Source organism: Branchiostoma floridae, chromosome 5 (genome assembly GCF_000003815.2).
Source record: "Branchiostoma floridae strain S238N-H82 chromosome 5, Bfl_VNyyK, whole genome shotgun sequence".
NCBI lineage: Eukaryota > Metazoa > Chordata > Leptocardii > Amphioxiformes > Branchiostomatidae > Branchiostoma > Branchiostoma floridae.
This window is the reverse complement of record NC_049983.1, coordinates 7,650,950-7,666,675: the sequence shown is the minus strand read 5'-3', so window position 1 is coordinate 7,666,675 and position 15,726 is coordinate 7,650,950. Positions and strand designations below refer to the sequence as shown.

The 15,726-nt window shown below is 41.8% G+C and overlaps 1 protein-coding gene across 1 annotated transcript in view; it reads left to right on the top strand.

Moving 5' to 3' along the window:
- Nucleotides 1–657: 657 nt before the first annotated feature.
- The window catches only part of LOC118415658 (trichohyalin-like), a gene marked incomplete in the record, with an annotated part of 43,488 nt that continues 28,419 nt past the window's right edge, over nt 658–15,726 (top strand). Inside the window, 19 exon segments of the mRNA XM_035820385.1 lie at nt 658–781; nt 1,038–1,472; nt 2,052–2,140; nt 2,898–3,080; nt 3,265–3,275; nt 3,494–3,787; nt 4,331–4,568; nt 5,230–5,413; nt 6,098–6,224; nt 6,866–7,071; nt 7,770–7,927; nt 8,686–8,839; nt 9,166–9,280; nt 9,932–10,181; nt 10,945–11,066; nt 11,706–11,909; nt 14,127–14,320; nt 14,890–15,012; nt 15,624–15,651. Coding sequence (XP_035676278.1) covers nt 671–781; nt 1,038–1,472; nt 2,052–2,140; nt 2,898–3,080; nt 3,265–3,275; nt 3,494–3,787; nt 4,331–4,568; nt 5,230–5,413; nt 6,098–6,224; nt 6,866–7,071; nt 7,770–7,927; nt 8,686–8,839; nt 9,166–9,280; nt 9,932–10,181; nt 10,945–11,066; nt 11,706–11,909; nt 14,127–14,320; nt 14,890–15,012; nt 15,624–15,651 — 3,226 coding nt within the window.

The window sequence follows — 15,726 nt, the reverse complement described above, 5'->3', positions numbered from 1 at the left end:
GACGTCATTAGTTTAGAATTGCCTAGGTGAAGAGTAATTGTCATAGCCGAGCTTAGTACTGTTGACAGAGCGTTCAATGCACTTTGGACAGGCAAGTTTGCAGGAAAATGCGACAGTCTGAAGCTACAACAATGTCCTGAAGTGTTAAAGTGTTCTTTAGGTGAGTTATGTCTTAGGTGTTGACTTTTGGACGTTAATTTGGAGATCGACTGAAGCTGAGAGGTAAATGGGGGAGGGGGGCCGGTGGTGGGAGAAGGAAGTTTCCTAAACTTATATTTTGGGTCAAACTGCTAGTACAGCACAGTTTTGCCCATTGGAACGTTGTACTGGTGGAATACATTATGACTATGAAGCTGACAAATTCGCGACAAATTCTTTGTTATTTGATTGCCATAAACATGAAACAAAGTAAAAGTTGTTGCAAATTTGTAACACCTGTTCATCTGCTTGTATATAAATTTATAGTTGTTCAAAAGAAGGCAGCAACATGTTACATGAAAATAAATTACTGTTGAGTAGTCCAATTGTTTTCTATGTACATGTACAGGACACATCTTTCAATTGTTCTTGTTCATGTACATCAGCATCATACTATACTGTATTCAGTATTGTTTTGAACTTTTGTATTCAGGAGGTTCAAAGATTTGTACATGTACAGCTATCCATCACAATGCCTGAGGTGGACTTTGACGCAGTGTTTGATGCCCTGGACCTCTCCCGTCAAGGCTACCTCCTACCTGACCAACTTCAGGAGTTCTACCTGGCCCTGTACTATGAACAGGTATGTTTCACCTTGTAGGTTACTTAGTATTGATTCAGGCAGAGACCTTAAAAATCTTGATGCTGCTAATGAATCTATTCAAGTGTAGGGTTAGTACTGTGTACATTGATGTTGTGCTCAACTCCAGTTTGTTTGTTTGAACTTTCTTCAGGCATCAGTTCTTAGAGAGAGCACACAATATTCAATGTTAATGTCGGGCTATACTAAGTTACATAGAGTGGAGGGGTGCTAACAGCTGTCTTACTTTCATAACAAGGTGGACATCAGACATGCGCAGGCAGCTGTATCACAGATATGCGGGACTACCGCACAGGGCAGGTGCAGCAAGAAACACTTCGTCGACGTCCTCATGGAACTCGATCGCAGAAAATGCCTAGAAGAAAAGGTCTACTGGGACTTCCAGGCGCTAGACAGGGACGGGAGTCACCGACTCCGTCCCAACGACGCGCTGCTTCTCTTCCGAGCGACCCACGGCGAGAAGTTCTCGTTCCGGATGTGGAATGAGTTTGTGGCGTCCCGCGTGGATCCGGAGGACGACGTCTGTTTTGATGAGATGAAGATGTGGCTGTGCATGCTGCCGGAGGAGGGAGACCCTTGTGGGGAGGAGGAGGCACAGAAAGAGGAGGAAGAGCTAGTCAACAAGAGGACACAGATGGACTGGGAGGAGCGGGAGGAACTCCTCAAATTACAGGTGAGACTAGGGGTGGGTACCGGTACAGAAAAGTCAGGTACAGGTCGGATTAATGTCCAGAGGATCAGGTCCAGGTCTGGACCTGAACCTGGACCTAATTGTTTGTGAAAACTTGTGAATTGGCAATACTGAAAACAATTGGTCCATTTTGCTACAAAGGGATCTGTTTGGTGGAGTATCCAGCTCTGGTGATTTGAAATCCTTATGATCTTTATGTAAATAAGGCTAACTGTACGTTTGACTGTAAAACCGAGGGACAAGGTTAGCAGACACGAGATAGAGAGGTCATAGGTTTGATTCCTGACTTTGGTTGGGGAGGTAAAAGATGATGGAAAAAGTGGGAATGTTGGATGGATTCTGCCTTCCATTACTGCACTATCAGACATGGTGAATTAACAAGCCACTGTCCCAACAGCATGAAGAGCCTACTTTTGCCAGAAGCCCAGAAACATTTAATTTTGTGTAACTTTGTACTCTTTGTGAGGAGATAACTACTTGATTTTAGAAAAAAATGTGAACCTAATTGAAATAATGTTATCCTACATGTATTTTTCTAAATAAATGCTTATTTACTAACAGGAAGATGACCACACTCTTGCTGCTGAGGCCAGACAACAACACCAGTACCAGGCTGAGTTCAAGTACCATGGTCGCAGGAAACTCAACAGGTGGGAAATGAGTACAATTAGCAAAAATCATTGATAGTATTATTGGTAATGTCTGGTTTTGTAAACTTTTTTATTACTATATTAGCATGCTTTGGGAATTCTTTCATTTTGGACAACATGACTAATCTGGTCCAATTTTATATTACCATCTTAGTAAACAAGAATGCTTTTGAAAAAGCTGGCTGATACGAATTTTGGAAAAAAGCCTGAATGTTAAGCAAATTAAAATGAAAAAAGAGCAGGTAAAGTCTTGAATATTAATTGGCCTATTTTCTGAAAGATAACCAGGTACATGGGACTTGTTGAACAAAGATAGAAAGATTCGAACCCATGCCCTAAGAACCAGCCTGCGACCTGAATGCAGCACCTTTGACTGCTCGGCCATCCTGACTTGACCGCATAACAATACATTTGGAAGGATCTTTAGAAGGGCTATGTTGAATTGACCTACCAAACCATCCATCCAACCAATACCTCAATCGATACATAGCTGGTGCTAAGTACTGTAATTCCTGATTTTTTTCAATGTACTTTTATGTTCACGGTTTTCACAGTGCGGACTGTAACATGAACTTAACATTACTGATAACAAATAATATAAGAGACTTTTTCATGTGCACTTGCTGCCACCGTGAACATTTAGTTAAAGAACAAGTTAGATTTTCTCAGACCGTGAAAGTTTGATACCGAGAAGACAAAGTGAATTACAGTACATGTACCAGCAAAATTTCTTAACAACCATCCCTGTCATGTTCAGGTGGAACAAAGGCGGTGTTGAGGCCGTTATCTTTGATGACGGGACAGACTGGGGAGAGGACATGGAGCGGAGGGCCAGGGACAGGGTGGGGGTCACCGAGCTGCTGACCGCTCTGGACGAGAAGTACCGGCTACTGAGGGAGAGGCTGTTAGAGGAGATGGTCAAGGTCAACATTGGTGAGTTGTCTTTAGAAACAATAGATTTTAGGGGATGAGGAGTGACACAAGTTCTCTGTGTAGACTAGAGACAGATTTATTTCAACTTGATTGTACATACAATTTTGCACTTTAAATCAATGCACAAAATAAAGCACTTACCAAGCTTTCGATCAGTCCTCTGATCCTTTTTAAGTTGAAATGACCCAAAGTCAGACTGAAAGTGTGACATCAGCAGTGGGTCAAAGTTGCTTGGAAGTCGATATCGGTCCCCATCTCAGTTGAGGGAAGGTTGAATCTAGCCTCTTTCACTCCCCTTAGAAAGTAATCCTGTTTAGAATCCAGTATCTTCACCTTTTCAAAATCCACAAAATACTAGTAAAAGAATCTTGTTGTCCAAGGCAATCTTCACGGTTCACAAACTGTCTATCTTTCACACAGGTGAAGGAAACTGGCTGTCCCTGTCAGAGAGTGAAAGGCAGGAACATGTGCTCCAGATACAACTAAAGGCTGACCAGCTCTTCCAGAGCAAACAGCTAGATCAGGCACCCACCCTGCCCGGCGGCGGACAGCCCCGTGACCAGAATCTTTGGGCACTGATGGGAGAGATTTACGACGACCAGAAGAAGAGACAGGAGGACCAGATGGAACAAACCAAGAGGTTTATGGAGGAGGGGAGGTCTGATGAGGAAATTTATCAGATCCTGGAGAACAACTACAGAGACTTCATCAGTGGTAAGTTGTAGAAAGTGTCATATTTAAGTACCATTCGTTATTGATTGCCATTTTCCTTTAACAACTAATATCAAAAAGTTTATCATTTTGACTGTTTGTTTTGTATAGCTGTAAAACTGTCTATAAGCATAGCAAACAAGATTTGCACAGTAAGTACAATGTACAGTAAGTAAAAGCTATATATACGTAAAACCTTGATTGTAAATTTTGATCCACTCACACCAGGATGGACCCCTACTTTTTCTGTTAGAACTTTGACATACTTGAGGTGTGGCTCTCCTCAAACACAGGACCTTTGGCTTTAAGTCCCATTCTCAAATCCAACAAACCCATAATTACTTGAACTAATACTTGCCAAAAGGGAGGACATATATAAGATTTTAAGTACACAGGCCTTTTTTCCTTTGAAACTTCTGATTGTGCTTACACTGTAACAATACAACTTTTTACAGTAAATGAAAGCCTTAGGGTATGTCAGTTTTGTATTTTATGTAGCGGTTTGCATTTTGTACCACAATACATGTTTTCTTTTGTTCTCTCCAGGGTCAACGACCACAGGTGACCTCCTGAGTGACCTCCAGCAGCGCTATGAGCTAGAGAAGTCGACGCTGCTCGGTAAGCTGCAGGCGGACGGTAACCTGGTTCTGGGCGTGTCTGAGCGTATCCTGGCGCTGGTGTACCTGATGAGACAACACAGGTGTGCGAGGGACGAGGGCAACTTTGACACCGCCCTGCTCGCTACAGGGATAGCAGAGAGGTTCCAGACATACAGGGCTCAAAGGTGACTGAAATGCTGTTACAGAATTCTTGAAGTTTGTTTGGTCACCTGAGGTTTTATGTTAAACTTTCTATAGGGACTGCTTCACTGTTTAGCTCACTAAAGACCGTTATCTTCCACTGGTCCTGACAGAGAAGACAGACACTATGTGCCAGCTCTTTCAACAAGTGCAATGAACAGTAGACCTCAACTACTGGAACCCTTTTTAGTTTGTATATTGGGCATGCAACAGTGGCTTGGATTCAACTCCCAACTTCTTGGTCCAAAGGCAGGGTTGCTAATCACTGGACTACACATGCTACATAATCTTTCTATTGGCCAGGGTTGGACTAGTCCACTGGCCCGATTGTCCAGGGCAAGTGAAAGTGCCCGAATGGGCAAGCAAAAATATTTTCCATGAGTGAGATTTTGATATACTTGTTACTTTTCACAGTCATGGCATCAAGTATTGGTCAACACATTAAAATAGAGCCCCTAATAGGGGCCAATGCTGGAAGTGAAAATACATTTTACTTTTATATTAGAAAAATGTCATATTTCAGACAAGTAAATTTTTTATGTACTTGCCCAATAGGACAAGTGAATTTTTGAAAACTTGTCCAACCCTGATTGGTCCAAAGGAGATAGCAAGAATGTGAATATGAATATCCCCCCCTTCCCCCAGGTATGACAGTGACCGCAGCAGACAGGAACAGCTGGCAGCTGAGCGGCTGCGCCAGCGGAAGGGCAGGAGACAGGCGCAGGTGCCGGAGGAGGACCACGTCAAGAGCGGGAAGGGGCTGGGGGTCGTCGACCTGCAGCTGGCTGTGGGGAGGGAGGTGACCAGGAAACAGGCAGCAGAGAGAGAGGTGATCAGTGCAGCTTCTTTTCCTCCTTATATATCTTAAAAGAAAGTAATATCTGGTCTTTTTTGTAGTAAAATTTTATTTGTACTCCCTCACCTTCCACAGCCTATGTTTACGTGGGTTGTGTGAAGGAAAGTTGGTTAGGCCTGATGTACAAATGTACATCACATTTCCAAACCGGGGCCTGGCTGGGCAGCTTTCAGGAACAAAAAGTTTGATATAAGATACACCAAACAAGACATAAAGTTAGAGAATTATTATAGTTGAAGGCATTATTTGAATGTGCATATTTTTACATATACATTAATTCTATTTTTCGTTTCAACAAACAGCCCAGTCAGGATCAGTTTGGATATGAAACGTTAACCTAAAAGTTCCTCTCTCAAGGGACGATGGCCAGGAATACCAGCAATCAAAGACGTGTCCTCTTGAGCTCATGTCCCTGAGTCTAGCCCTCTGGCCAATGGCCGCAACATGACTGTAAATGCATTTAAGTTTGCGGGGATCTAATTTCGCGGTAGCACCATGCACTGTAGTCTTTTACTGCCATGGAAAAGTGTTTACAGTAGTTTTAAGTTCACGGTGAAGCGGTCACTGCGAAAACCACGAACATTAAACCACCGCTAAAGTTTCTGCATTTACAGTAATATTTTACGTGGTGCTAAGATATCTTCTCTTGTTGTACAGGTTCTTATCCAGCTGGTTCAAGGTCGGGAGGCGGCTCATGCCATCAAGACAGCGAGGAAGATGAGCAGGGAACAGCGGGAGGAGAGGCTGAAGGAGCTGCGCAGGAAGAGGAACCAGTGGCGCGCACGTGGGTCAGAGTTCAAGGTCTCACACAGGAATGCTCACCACAAGATTCTGCAGGTCAGTCTGGAGTGTCATATTACAGTGTAGTCAACTACATAGTTGACAACTGTTATAATTATTAGAATTATTTGTCAAATTATTGAATCAGATCCTCATCGTTTGATCTTCTTTATGCTTCTGGGAAGGTCTGTATAGGGGGATCCCAACAACGCTTTACACCAAAATTTACGAACCCCCTACATATCACGCTAAAATTAAGAAAGGCAAAAGCGCAAATTGGTTGCCTCGCTTTGCATTACCTTGAATAAGATGGCTTTCCCTACAAATTACAGGAAATTAAAATAGAATGCCTATGCTTTACAGAGAAAGGACACGCAGAACGTCCCTTAGACCGATCCCATAGCCTCATTCACTCCAGTCAAAATGTAGTGTATGCAAAATTAGAACATAAAAATGCAAATATTTGATGGACCACTCTCTCATAGGTTGAACATCTACATGTAAATTACCATTGACTTTCTCTCTGCTAATTGTGATGGTCAGTCTGGATTGGTCTATTGGCAGAGGGCAGAAAGTTATCCTTACTGTTTCTGTAGCATGATTTTTTAGGTAAAATATGGGAGGAGGGTTCTTAAGTGCCTGTAGTACATCTATCTTTATCATATCTCCTTTACGTTTGGATTTCAAACATGATTTCCCAGGAAGCGGCAGGTCTGTACTGGGAGAGTCGTAGAGACACCCTGGGAGGCAGGAGTGTACAGGACAGCGTGGTGTCTGCCTCAGTGTTAGCAGATGTGCAGCAGAAACAGGACATGGAGTGGACCAACACACTTCTGGGCATGCAGGGCAAGGTGGGGCAGGAACAGACATACTTGTATATAACACACACACACACACACACACACACACACACACACACACACACACACACACAGAAACAGGACATGGAGTGGACCAACACACTACTGGGCATGCAGGGCAAGGTGGGGCTGGAACAGACATACTTGTACTTCATACTGTATGTGACAGAGGGATTTTTCTGGCATGGCTTGTAGAGAGTTAAGTATTGTTTTTTGGCCGCTGTGTGTATGTGTGTTTTTGGTGTATGTGTGTGTGTGTTTCTGAGTGCGTGTTTGTGTGTATTTGAATGTATGTGTTTGTTTGTGTGTTTCATAACAGTTACTTCGGTGCCAAATTAACTAGAAAGTATAATGGAAGTAATGAATGGATTCAAAATAAATTTATTCTTTAGTAAAGTGTACTTATTCTAGCGTCAATGTTGGCATGCCATAATTGCAGTGAATATTGTGTGTCAGTTTTTGGTGTAGTTTTTTAATATGATGGTAACAAATATTTAAAAACAATTTAATCTTATACAACTTGGTACTACACCAATCACTTCCGAACATTTTGAGTGGCAATCATCACTCTTCTTCAGCATCACTAGAATGAACTGGCAGAACAAGTACATGAAGTGTAACTGGAGAAACTGATTGGACGAGGAAGTCATTAACTAATGTCGGAACTGATGTGGGTTGTTGTTTTCCAGTCGGCTAAGGAGTTGAACCACCAGCGTAAGCAGGAGCAGCGTTCGTGTCGTGAGGAGTGGCTGGATCAGCTGTCCGCCGTGGTGCTGGGCACGTTTGAGCTGTCCGACCAGGAGAAGGTGCTGTACACAGCTGTGGAGGAGAAGTACGACGCCCTCAGGTCAGTAACAACTTTTCAGTAAGGCCCTTTTCCATGTTGGTTATAATGATGTATTACCTATAACATTGGTACTGAAATGCATTCTTTATTATTTTGGGAACAGAGCAGGATACATCTACAGTATTTTGTATAGTCCTTGTCTCTGTCAGCAGGGCTAGCCCTAATGGTAATAGCCACAGGCTTTGGGCAGCCCTGGCTGTGCGTGCTGAACAGCCAAAACTAATAAATAGAAATAAACACTTAAGGGTTAATGACCCGCCCTGAGGTGTATATGGTGGCATAACGCCTGGGCCTTTGCTTTAACCAACGAATAAAACTACCAAGTGAGCAAAGCGGCCAAATTATTTATGCTCGTAATGACACCAACTGTCGATGCAGTGTCGATGCAAAGTCTGACCAATCAGAGGGAACGATGCACACTGGGCTGGCCGGAATCTGTGTGTTACAGCATTGTAGTATATGATGGAAGAAAATTCTTTGCTCTAGGGTATTTGAGGGAACATTGTAGTGCAAGATAAAAGAATGCATCTCAGTACCAAGGCTATTATAGTATAGGTGGTACATTATAGTCTATGATGGAAGAAGGGTCTTTGCACTAGGGTATGGGAGGGAATATTTTAGTGCAAGGTGAAAAAATGCATTTCAGTACCAAGGATAGGGTGGCACAGTATAGTGTATGATGCGTTTTGTTGTCATTCAGAACAGGAGTCCTGTTCAACTTGAAAAGTGACCTAAAAAACTTTTCTTGTTTGTTCCAGAGAGAAGTTGTTTGTGGTGTCCATCCTGACCAACACCTCCTTACCTGAGGAGGAGAGACAACACGAGCTGGCCCGCATGAAGGCTAAGGAACAGAACCTGAGACGGGAGGCCAACACTGAGGACATGGCCGAGCTCTTAGGCCAACACTTCAAGGTAAATGCAGCTATGATTTGTACCTCACAAACTTGTATTTCATGGACATCCCTGTCACATGGAACTTTGACTAATTTTTTGGGGAAATATGTGTTCACTTTATATCATCCTCTAAGCTTCATGACCACTAAGGTTTTATGATCAGAACTCAACTTTTTTTGGCTAAAATTTATTCATTTGCATGCTTGGAAATTTTGGGATTCCCTGAGATAGAATGTCATCCATATAATCGAATCAACATGGTCTTACTTTACATAAATTTACACTTTTTTAGGTTTGGTATACTATCATTAAATCTGATGTCATATTCAATTCTCTCATCCTAGACTCCTCCTGGGATCATGAAGCTAATGGGAGAGCTGAGACTGTCGTTTGAGAAGCGGGTCTTCCGACACTTAAAGGACACTGGAAAGACTGCCGCAGATCTTGAAGACAACTTTGGTAAGTGATCTTTTGGTCATTATCTTTTCTACTTTATTAAAAGGATAATCCAGAAACTTGATTTAGTCTTTTACTGGATATAGCATAAAGCAATGGTGTTCAAAGTCATTCAAAGTGGCTCATGATTTTTTCTCATATTTTGGACAACAAGATATGTATGACATTGTATAAAAGCCTATAGCTACTTTTGCAGAGATGTTTGCTAACCAGCTGAGTGAAAAGATTTTGCTTTTTAAAAATTATTTTGAAAAAAGGCACAAAGGTCACTTCTGAGTATGATATGAAGGACATTTTGAGGTTACAGTTTACATCTACATGTAACTGTGTCAGCTCCTCTCTAGGTCAAATACATTCATTTAGACCAGGTCAACTGGTTGCTAATAGGGAGGACTAACTGACCCAATAGGAGAAGGAGGGGTTACAAAGGCTGCTCAATATATGACAGGCAATTCCTTACCCCATTTAAACTGTAGTTTTGATCTGCTTATATAGAGAAAGACCCCTTCTCTTTTCGCTAAGTGCAGCGGGCTCTTAAAATGCTCGAGTTGTGTCTTTCCTCAAACACGGGACCTCCATTTACCTCAGGTCTGATACGAAGATATGAACTTCATGGTTTTTAAAATATGAATTTTCTATCTATATTCTAACAAGACATAGAAGAGCCCACCTACCCCGAGACGTCAGCCAACCCGCTGGCTGAGCTACACGAGAGGTTTGAGGAGGAGATGGAGCTGATCCTGACACTGCTACACGACAGCCAGGACAGTCACGACGCCATCTATCAGTCTGAGCTGGTATGGCAGCGCAGGGAGAGACACAGGGTGGAGAAGGAGGGGATGTTCATCCCGGCAGCCCTCATCGTGGGGCTGGCAGAGAGGATACGGGCTTGGACCAGTGGCAGGTATGCAGTCATCAGTAGATTTCAGAAAGAGTCAGTGTATGTGTGCACTTAAGCATTGTATAGTTCCATATCTGCATTTGATGTCCTCTGATTTAGGGGCAACATGACAAAGTTTTAACCCTTAAACTGCCAAGCCCGGATATATCCGGCACACATATACATGCCCTGTGTGCCGTGCCCAGATATATCCGGGATAGCATATTCCCCCGAAGTAGCAGCTTTGCGTGCGTGTAGCGCACAAACCCCGGAAGTTAGGGACTTCTGCCTTGTTCGGGGGTTTCTTTTTCACCTGTAAATCTCAGTCGTCAGTGTTTTATCCAGTTGTAGAGATTGAATTGTATTTGAATATTGTTTGATATCTGGATGTTTGACCTTTACAAACTCACCTGTGATTAAACTTTAAAAGTAAGAAAATTGTACAAAAATAAAAAAGATGTATTTGATTTACACCTGACATATCATACTAACTTCTACACTTCTATATGTAATGCTAGTTCAGCCCTTTCAGGCTGCATTACCAGTATCGTGCACTAGTACAAGGAAGTATATACCCAGACAACCACATCTGTATGACCAAAAAATGCTTCGAAAAACAGGTTTTCCAGGAAATATGAAAGATTAAATTGCTGAAGCGGTAGCAAAAAAATTGGGAGCCAGAAGTCAAGGGGAAAAACCTATGATTTGCGTCTTATCTTAATGAACTCTATGAACGGTATGTTCAACCTTAAACCTTGAGGATGTTTTGTGTTTTCTCGCTTTCCAGATCTGTTGCAGACAAAGCGCGGTACCAGTCTGTGGCAGAGGAGCGGATGAATCACTTTGCGTACGAGAAGAACAACCTACAGGAAGAACTGAACGCAGATGACCGAAGAGACCCAAACGAAGGTGACACATCAATTTTGTTTTTCTTCTCTTTATATATTGTTTCAAACAAGGTTTAGTCAGACCTTAGCCAACAAGAACTCTTTCTACACAATTAAATTGAATGCAAAGGGGTCTTTGCAAAACCTGTTGTTCTTCATGGATTGGTCTCACAGATTGATAAAAACAGAAAATAATGTTGACCGGAAACATGATCAGTGGACCAAATTTTGGATCGATTAGAAAATGAACAGATTGTATTGGGGATTAGAGTGAAGTAGAGTAGAGTTAAAAGTAATTTCTAAGTTTTTACTGTCAAATATAAAGAGGCAGTTAGTGTCGTTTTATGAAGATAGAATTTTGAAACGCCAATGGGCATTGGATACTCCTACAAACAGATTATCTTGTAGCAAAATGGACCGTTGTTTTTAGTATATACAAGTTTTCACAAACAATCAGGTCCAGGTTCAGGTCTGAACCTGAAACTGATCCACTGGACCTGAACCAGCCCTGTACCTGAATTTTATGTACCAGTATTCACCCCTTATCATGATTGTTTCAGCCACTTAGAACTCTGTAAACAACTACTTTTCCTTACTTTTCATTACACAAAATGTTTTAAGTCCCTACGAATTCCTCACAAGTTGTAATTTTTTTTCACAGGTGACATCGTCGGGTGGCAGCAGGTGGTGTTGCGAGCGCTGGACAACAAACACCTGGCGGAGAGACACCTGCTGCTGGGTCTCCTGGGAGACGAGACCAGCGAGGAGCTACGGGAGGTCGCCAGGGAGATGGACAGTGACGAGAGGCGGAAGCGCCTGGTGGAGGTCAAGATGAAGAAGAGGAAGTTTGACCTTGAGTCAGAAGGTCGGGACTGTTTCATTGGTCAGATGTTTTTTAGGTTGAGACAAAGGACAACATTTTAATGGATTGTTATAATTCCTGTAATTCTTTTTGTCTTCTCAGTACCAGACTTTCACGGTCAAAAAATTTAACTTGTTCTTGGAACTAAATGTTCACGGTGAACAAATGGTTTGTTATTCTCACCAAGACGAATATCTGTTATCAGTAATGATAATTTCACATTACAGGCGTCGCCGTGAATACCTTGAACATAAAACTATATTGTAAAAATCAGGAATTACAGTATGTCAGAATATTCTCTAAAAGTCATACTTTGGCCTTAAGATATTTCAATAATTTTTGCCTATGGTTAGAAATTTTTATCAGACCCAATTTTTCCTATTCTGTACAAATTTTTTTAAATTTTTCTTCGCTGAAATTGTTTTGTCATATTGTAGTTGACTTCTTTGGTTGGAAAATTGATGATAATTGTTGTCCATAGCAGACTGTATACCTTATAGCCTTATATAAGGGGCGGGTTGAGACAAAGGACAAATTTTTTAATGAATCTTCTAGTTATAAACTTTAAGATCCTTTCATCTCCCTTTACCAGATTATTCTCTAAAAGTCATACTTTTGCCTTACGATAAACAAGAATTTCTGTCTTAGACTGGTCAGAATTTTTTTCAGACCCATTGAGTCCAAATCTGTACATTTCTTCTTTGTTTTGTCATGTTGTAGCTGACTTTTGTGACTTGGAAAAGACAATAAAAAAATAAATATTACTATTAGCTATCTGTAGCAGATTTTATTGGTTTTCAGTCAATCAAGTGATTGAGATCAGAATATAAGATGTTTTTATTACTGTTTAGTTAACGGGAGGTGCCCCAACACGGTACGCTTTTTCTTGCTCTCAAACTCATGGCGCTCCATCGCTAGTTGCCTGAGAGTGGTCAAATTTTGATGGCTGAATTTTTTACACATAGATTTGAACAACATACTTGAATAAGAAATGCATTCATGTGGTTCATGAACCTTTCGCGCTGCATGTTACAAGCGGCAAACACTGTGAGACTATTTCGTGTATGTTACCTTCCAATTTTGTTCTACGCTGGACAGTGTGCCTAACTCGGTACGCTTTTTTTACATTTTGCTCTCTTCAGAAGTAAGTGATAAATTTAAGTACACAGAAAAAAATTAATAATATGATATTTTAGCTTTCTTTTGACAGTAATATCGTGACTGTATGTACTTCTTGTCTCACATGAGGAAGGCTGTACCTAGAACAATCCAGCTCATGTTTTTACGGGCAATGGGCTGAATGCACTGACTGTGAATGCCCGACTAAAAAAACCATTACGAAAAAACGACACCGCTAACATCAACAAAACTCGGTCTGATTATATGAAAATATCATCTACATCTCTCTATCAAGTCTTATTTTCATAGACAGCACGAATCATTTGTTACAGTCAAATAAATCTTTGGAGCGTTCTCTAGTCTGTCACCTTCATGGCCACACTCCCTTGGGAGTACAATGGTGGCAATGTTTATGTCGCTTCCTTTTGGTTGCTTTTCTACTCAACAGACATTTGAAGACCCATATTCATAGTGTTTTATGGAGCTTTATTTATGTGTATCATGATGGCAGTTGTGTGACTGCTTGAAAAAGTTCGTATAGTTAGCGACACGAGCGGCCAATACGCAGAGGCCGGTGACCGCAGTGATTCAGCACTGTCAACATTACTGTTAGAATTCTGTTTTTTTTTAAACATGAAGTAAATATGTTAAAGTATACTTGGAATGCAGATTAAAGCTGTGTGCATGGACTTGGTTTATCTACCTTTGTAATCAGCATAGTCACTGGCAACAAACACGGTGTACTTATGGATAATAAGATCAGCAAAAAATCCGTTCCGTCTTACGACGGGGACCGTCTTAGGGCGGCCCCCGTTATGTGTAGATTGGTGCATTACTACAATTGTATATTGCCTTTGCCAATAAGGTTATGATTTCAGTAGCATTTGTGTCTGCGGTTGTGTATGTGCATTTGTGGATGAATAGCATAACTCGGGAAAGCCTGGATGGATTGTATCGAAATTTTATCTGTGAATAGGTCGATATACCTGTAGACCTTGAAATGGCTAGATTCTGTGCCCCCCTGGCAGCTTTTTACAGTACTGCAGGGGAACTTTTGGTTTTGATTATAAGTTCAAACATTATTTATCTTTCTCTTTCCAGCTTCAAGAGATGAGAACTTCAGCATTCTTGAAGAGGCCGCAGCTATCAAAAGTGTCTCGAGAAAGTTCCGACTGGAGAACCAGCACCCTTCGCGGGAGATCACCCATCGCTACATCACCACCACACTTCTGGCAGACCTGCACGAGGAACAGGACCTGGAGGCACAGGCTGTGTTCACTACACTCTCTTCTAAGGTGGGTTTTATGTTTGAATCGTATGTACCAAAAGAAAGCCCACAATTGAGTGGAACAGTTTTAACACTAGATTCTTTCAATAGGTATCTCCATTGTGATATTTTAAGTGGAGTCAAGTGTCCCAAACAAGGTTCTTCAATCACATCCTAAGATTCATTTGCCAGGCTGTCATTTCAGTAACCTTTGGGAAGGAGGTGTGTAATACTGCCCTAATTCTCAGTGTTTTAATGCTGCAGTGTGTAGTCTGGCATTGATGCCAACTACCATGGTAATGTCACAGTAATTTTGGCTGATTAATTGTTGACACATTTTGCAAAATTGACGCTAAACTGCCAAGAGATATGGACTGAGGTGGCCTCAATGCCTTAAAAGCCAGCGTCATGCAACACCAATTTAACATTACATACCACATTCACATGGGTACGTCCTTGTGATCAGCTACCTTCTTCAGAGACAAATTGGCATTAATACCACAAGAATTGTCCTGTGCAACTACTTTAAAACTCACCCAAAGGAACTGAGAGGTCTTGGGAAGATGTTATTGAATGTTTATCCTGTGCCCTGTGTAGTCTGAAGCTGAGCTGAGACGTCTGCGTGAACAGCAGACCAAGCTGCGGCAGTGGAACGCTGGAGACAATGTGCTGATCATCCTCACCAGGTTCGAGGACAGCGGAGGCAGTGATCTCATGAGGGTAAATGGTGTACTATTGTCTATAGTAACTATTTTCTGACTGTAGCAAGAGATGCTGTGTGTGTTTGTATGTGTGTGTCTGCATGTGAGTCAATAATGCAGAGTTCTCCAAAGTGTGTATGTGTGCATGTCTGTTTTTCAATGCGATGGACTTTGCCAATGTTTGATTTCCTTTGCTAGTTTTGAATCATTTTTTTGATAAGCTGTACAATCAGTAGGTTACAAAGTGAAGCATAAAACCCTTAAGCTGCCAAGTCCATCATACAGATGTTTGCCCTGTTTACCATGCCCGGAAATACACTGGGATAGGGCATTCAGCCAAAGTAACAGCTTTGCACACGTGTAGTGCAAGAAATCTGTAAGCTAGGGGCATCAGCCTTATTTGAGGGTTTCTTTTTGGAGGTCAGTGATCAAACCCTGGCACTGAGAGCATGTTATTGGGCTGAAACTCTGGCAGCTGAAGGGCTTTTAGAACAGAAAACCAAGAAGGGTGGAGTAAACTGGTCACCAAATCTTCTGTGATGTCCCAATGGTCCTGTAATTAGACTAAGGGATAGATGAGGTGAAAGATGAGAGGTTACTAATCCTTAAACTTTATTCTGTACTGTGTAGATACTCCAGAGGAAGCATGAGAAGGAGCGTGCCCTCCCTGAGTAAGCTGCTGCAGGACCGTAGTCGGCAGGACCTGGGGGACGCTGCCACTGTCATGTCATCA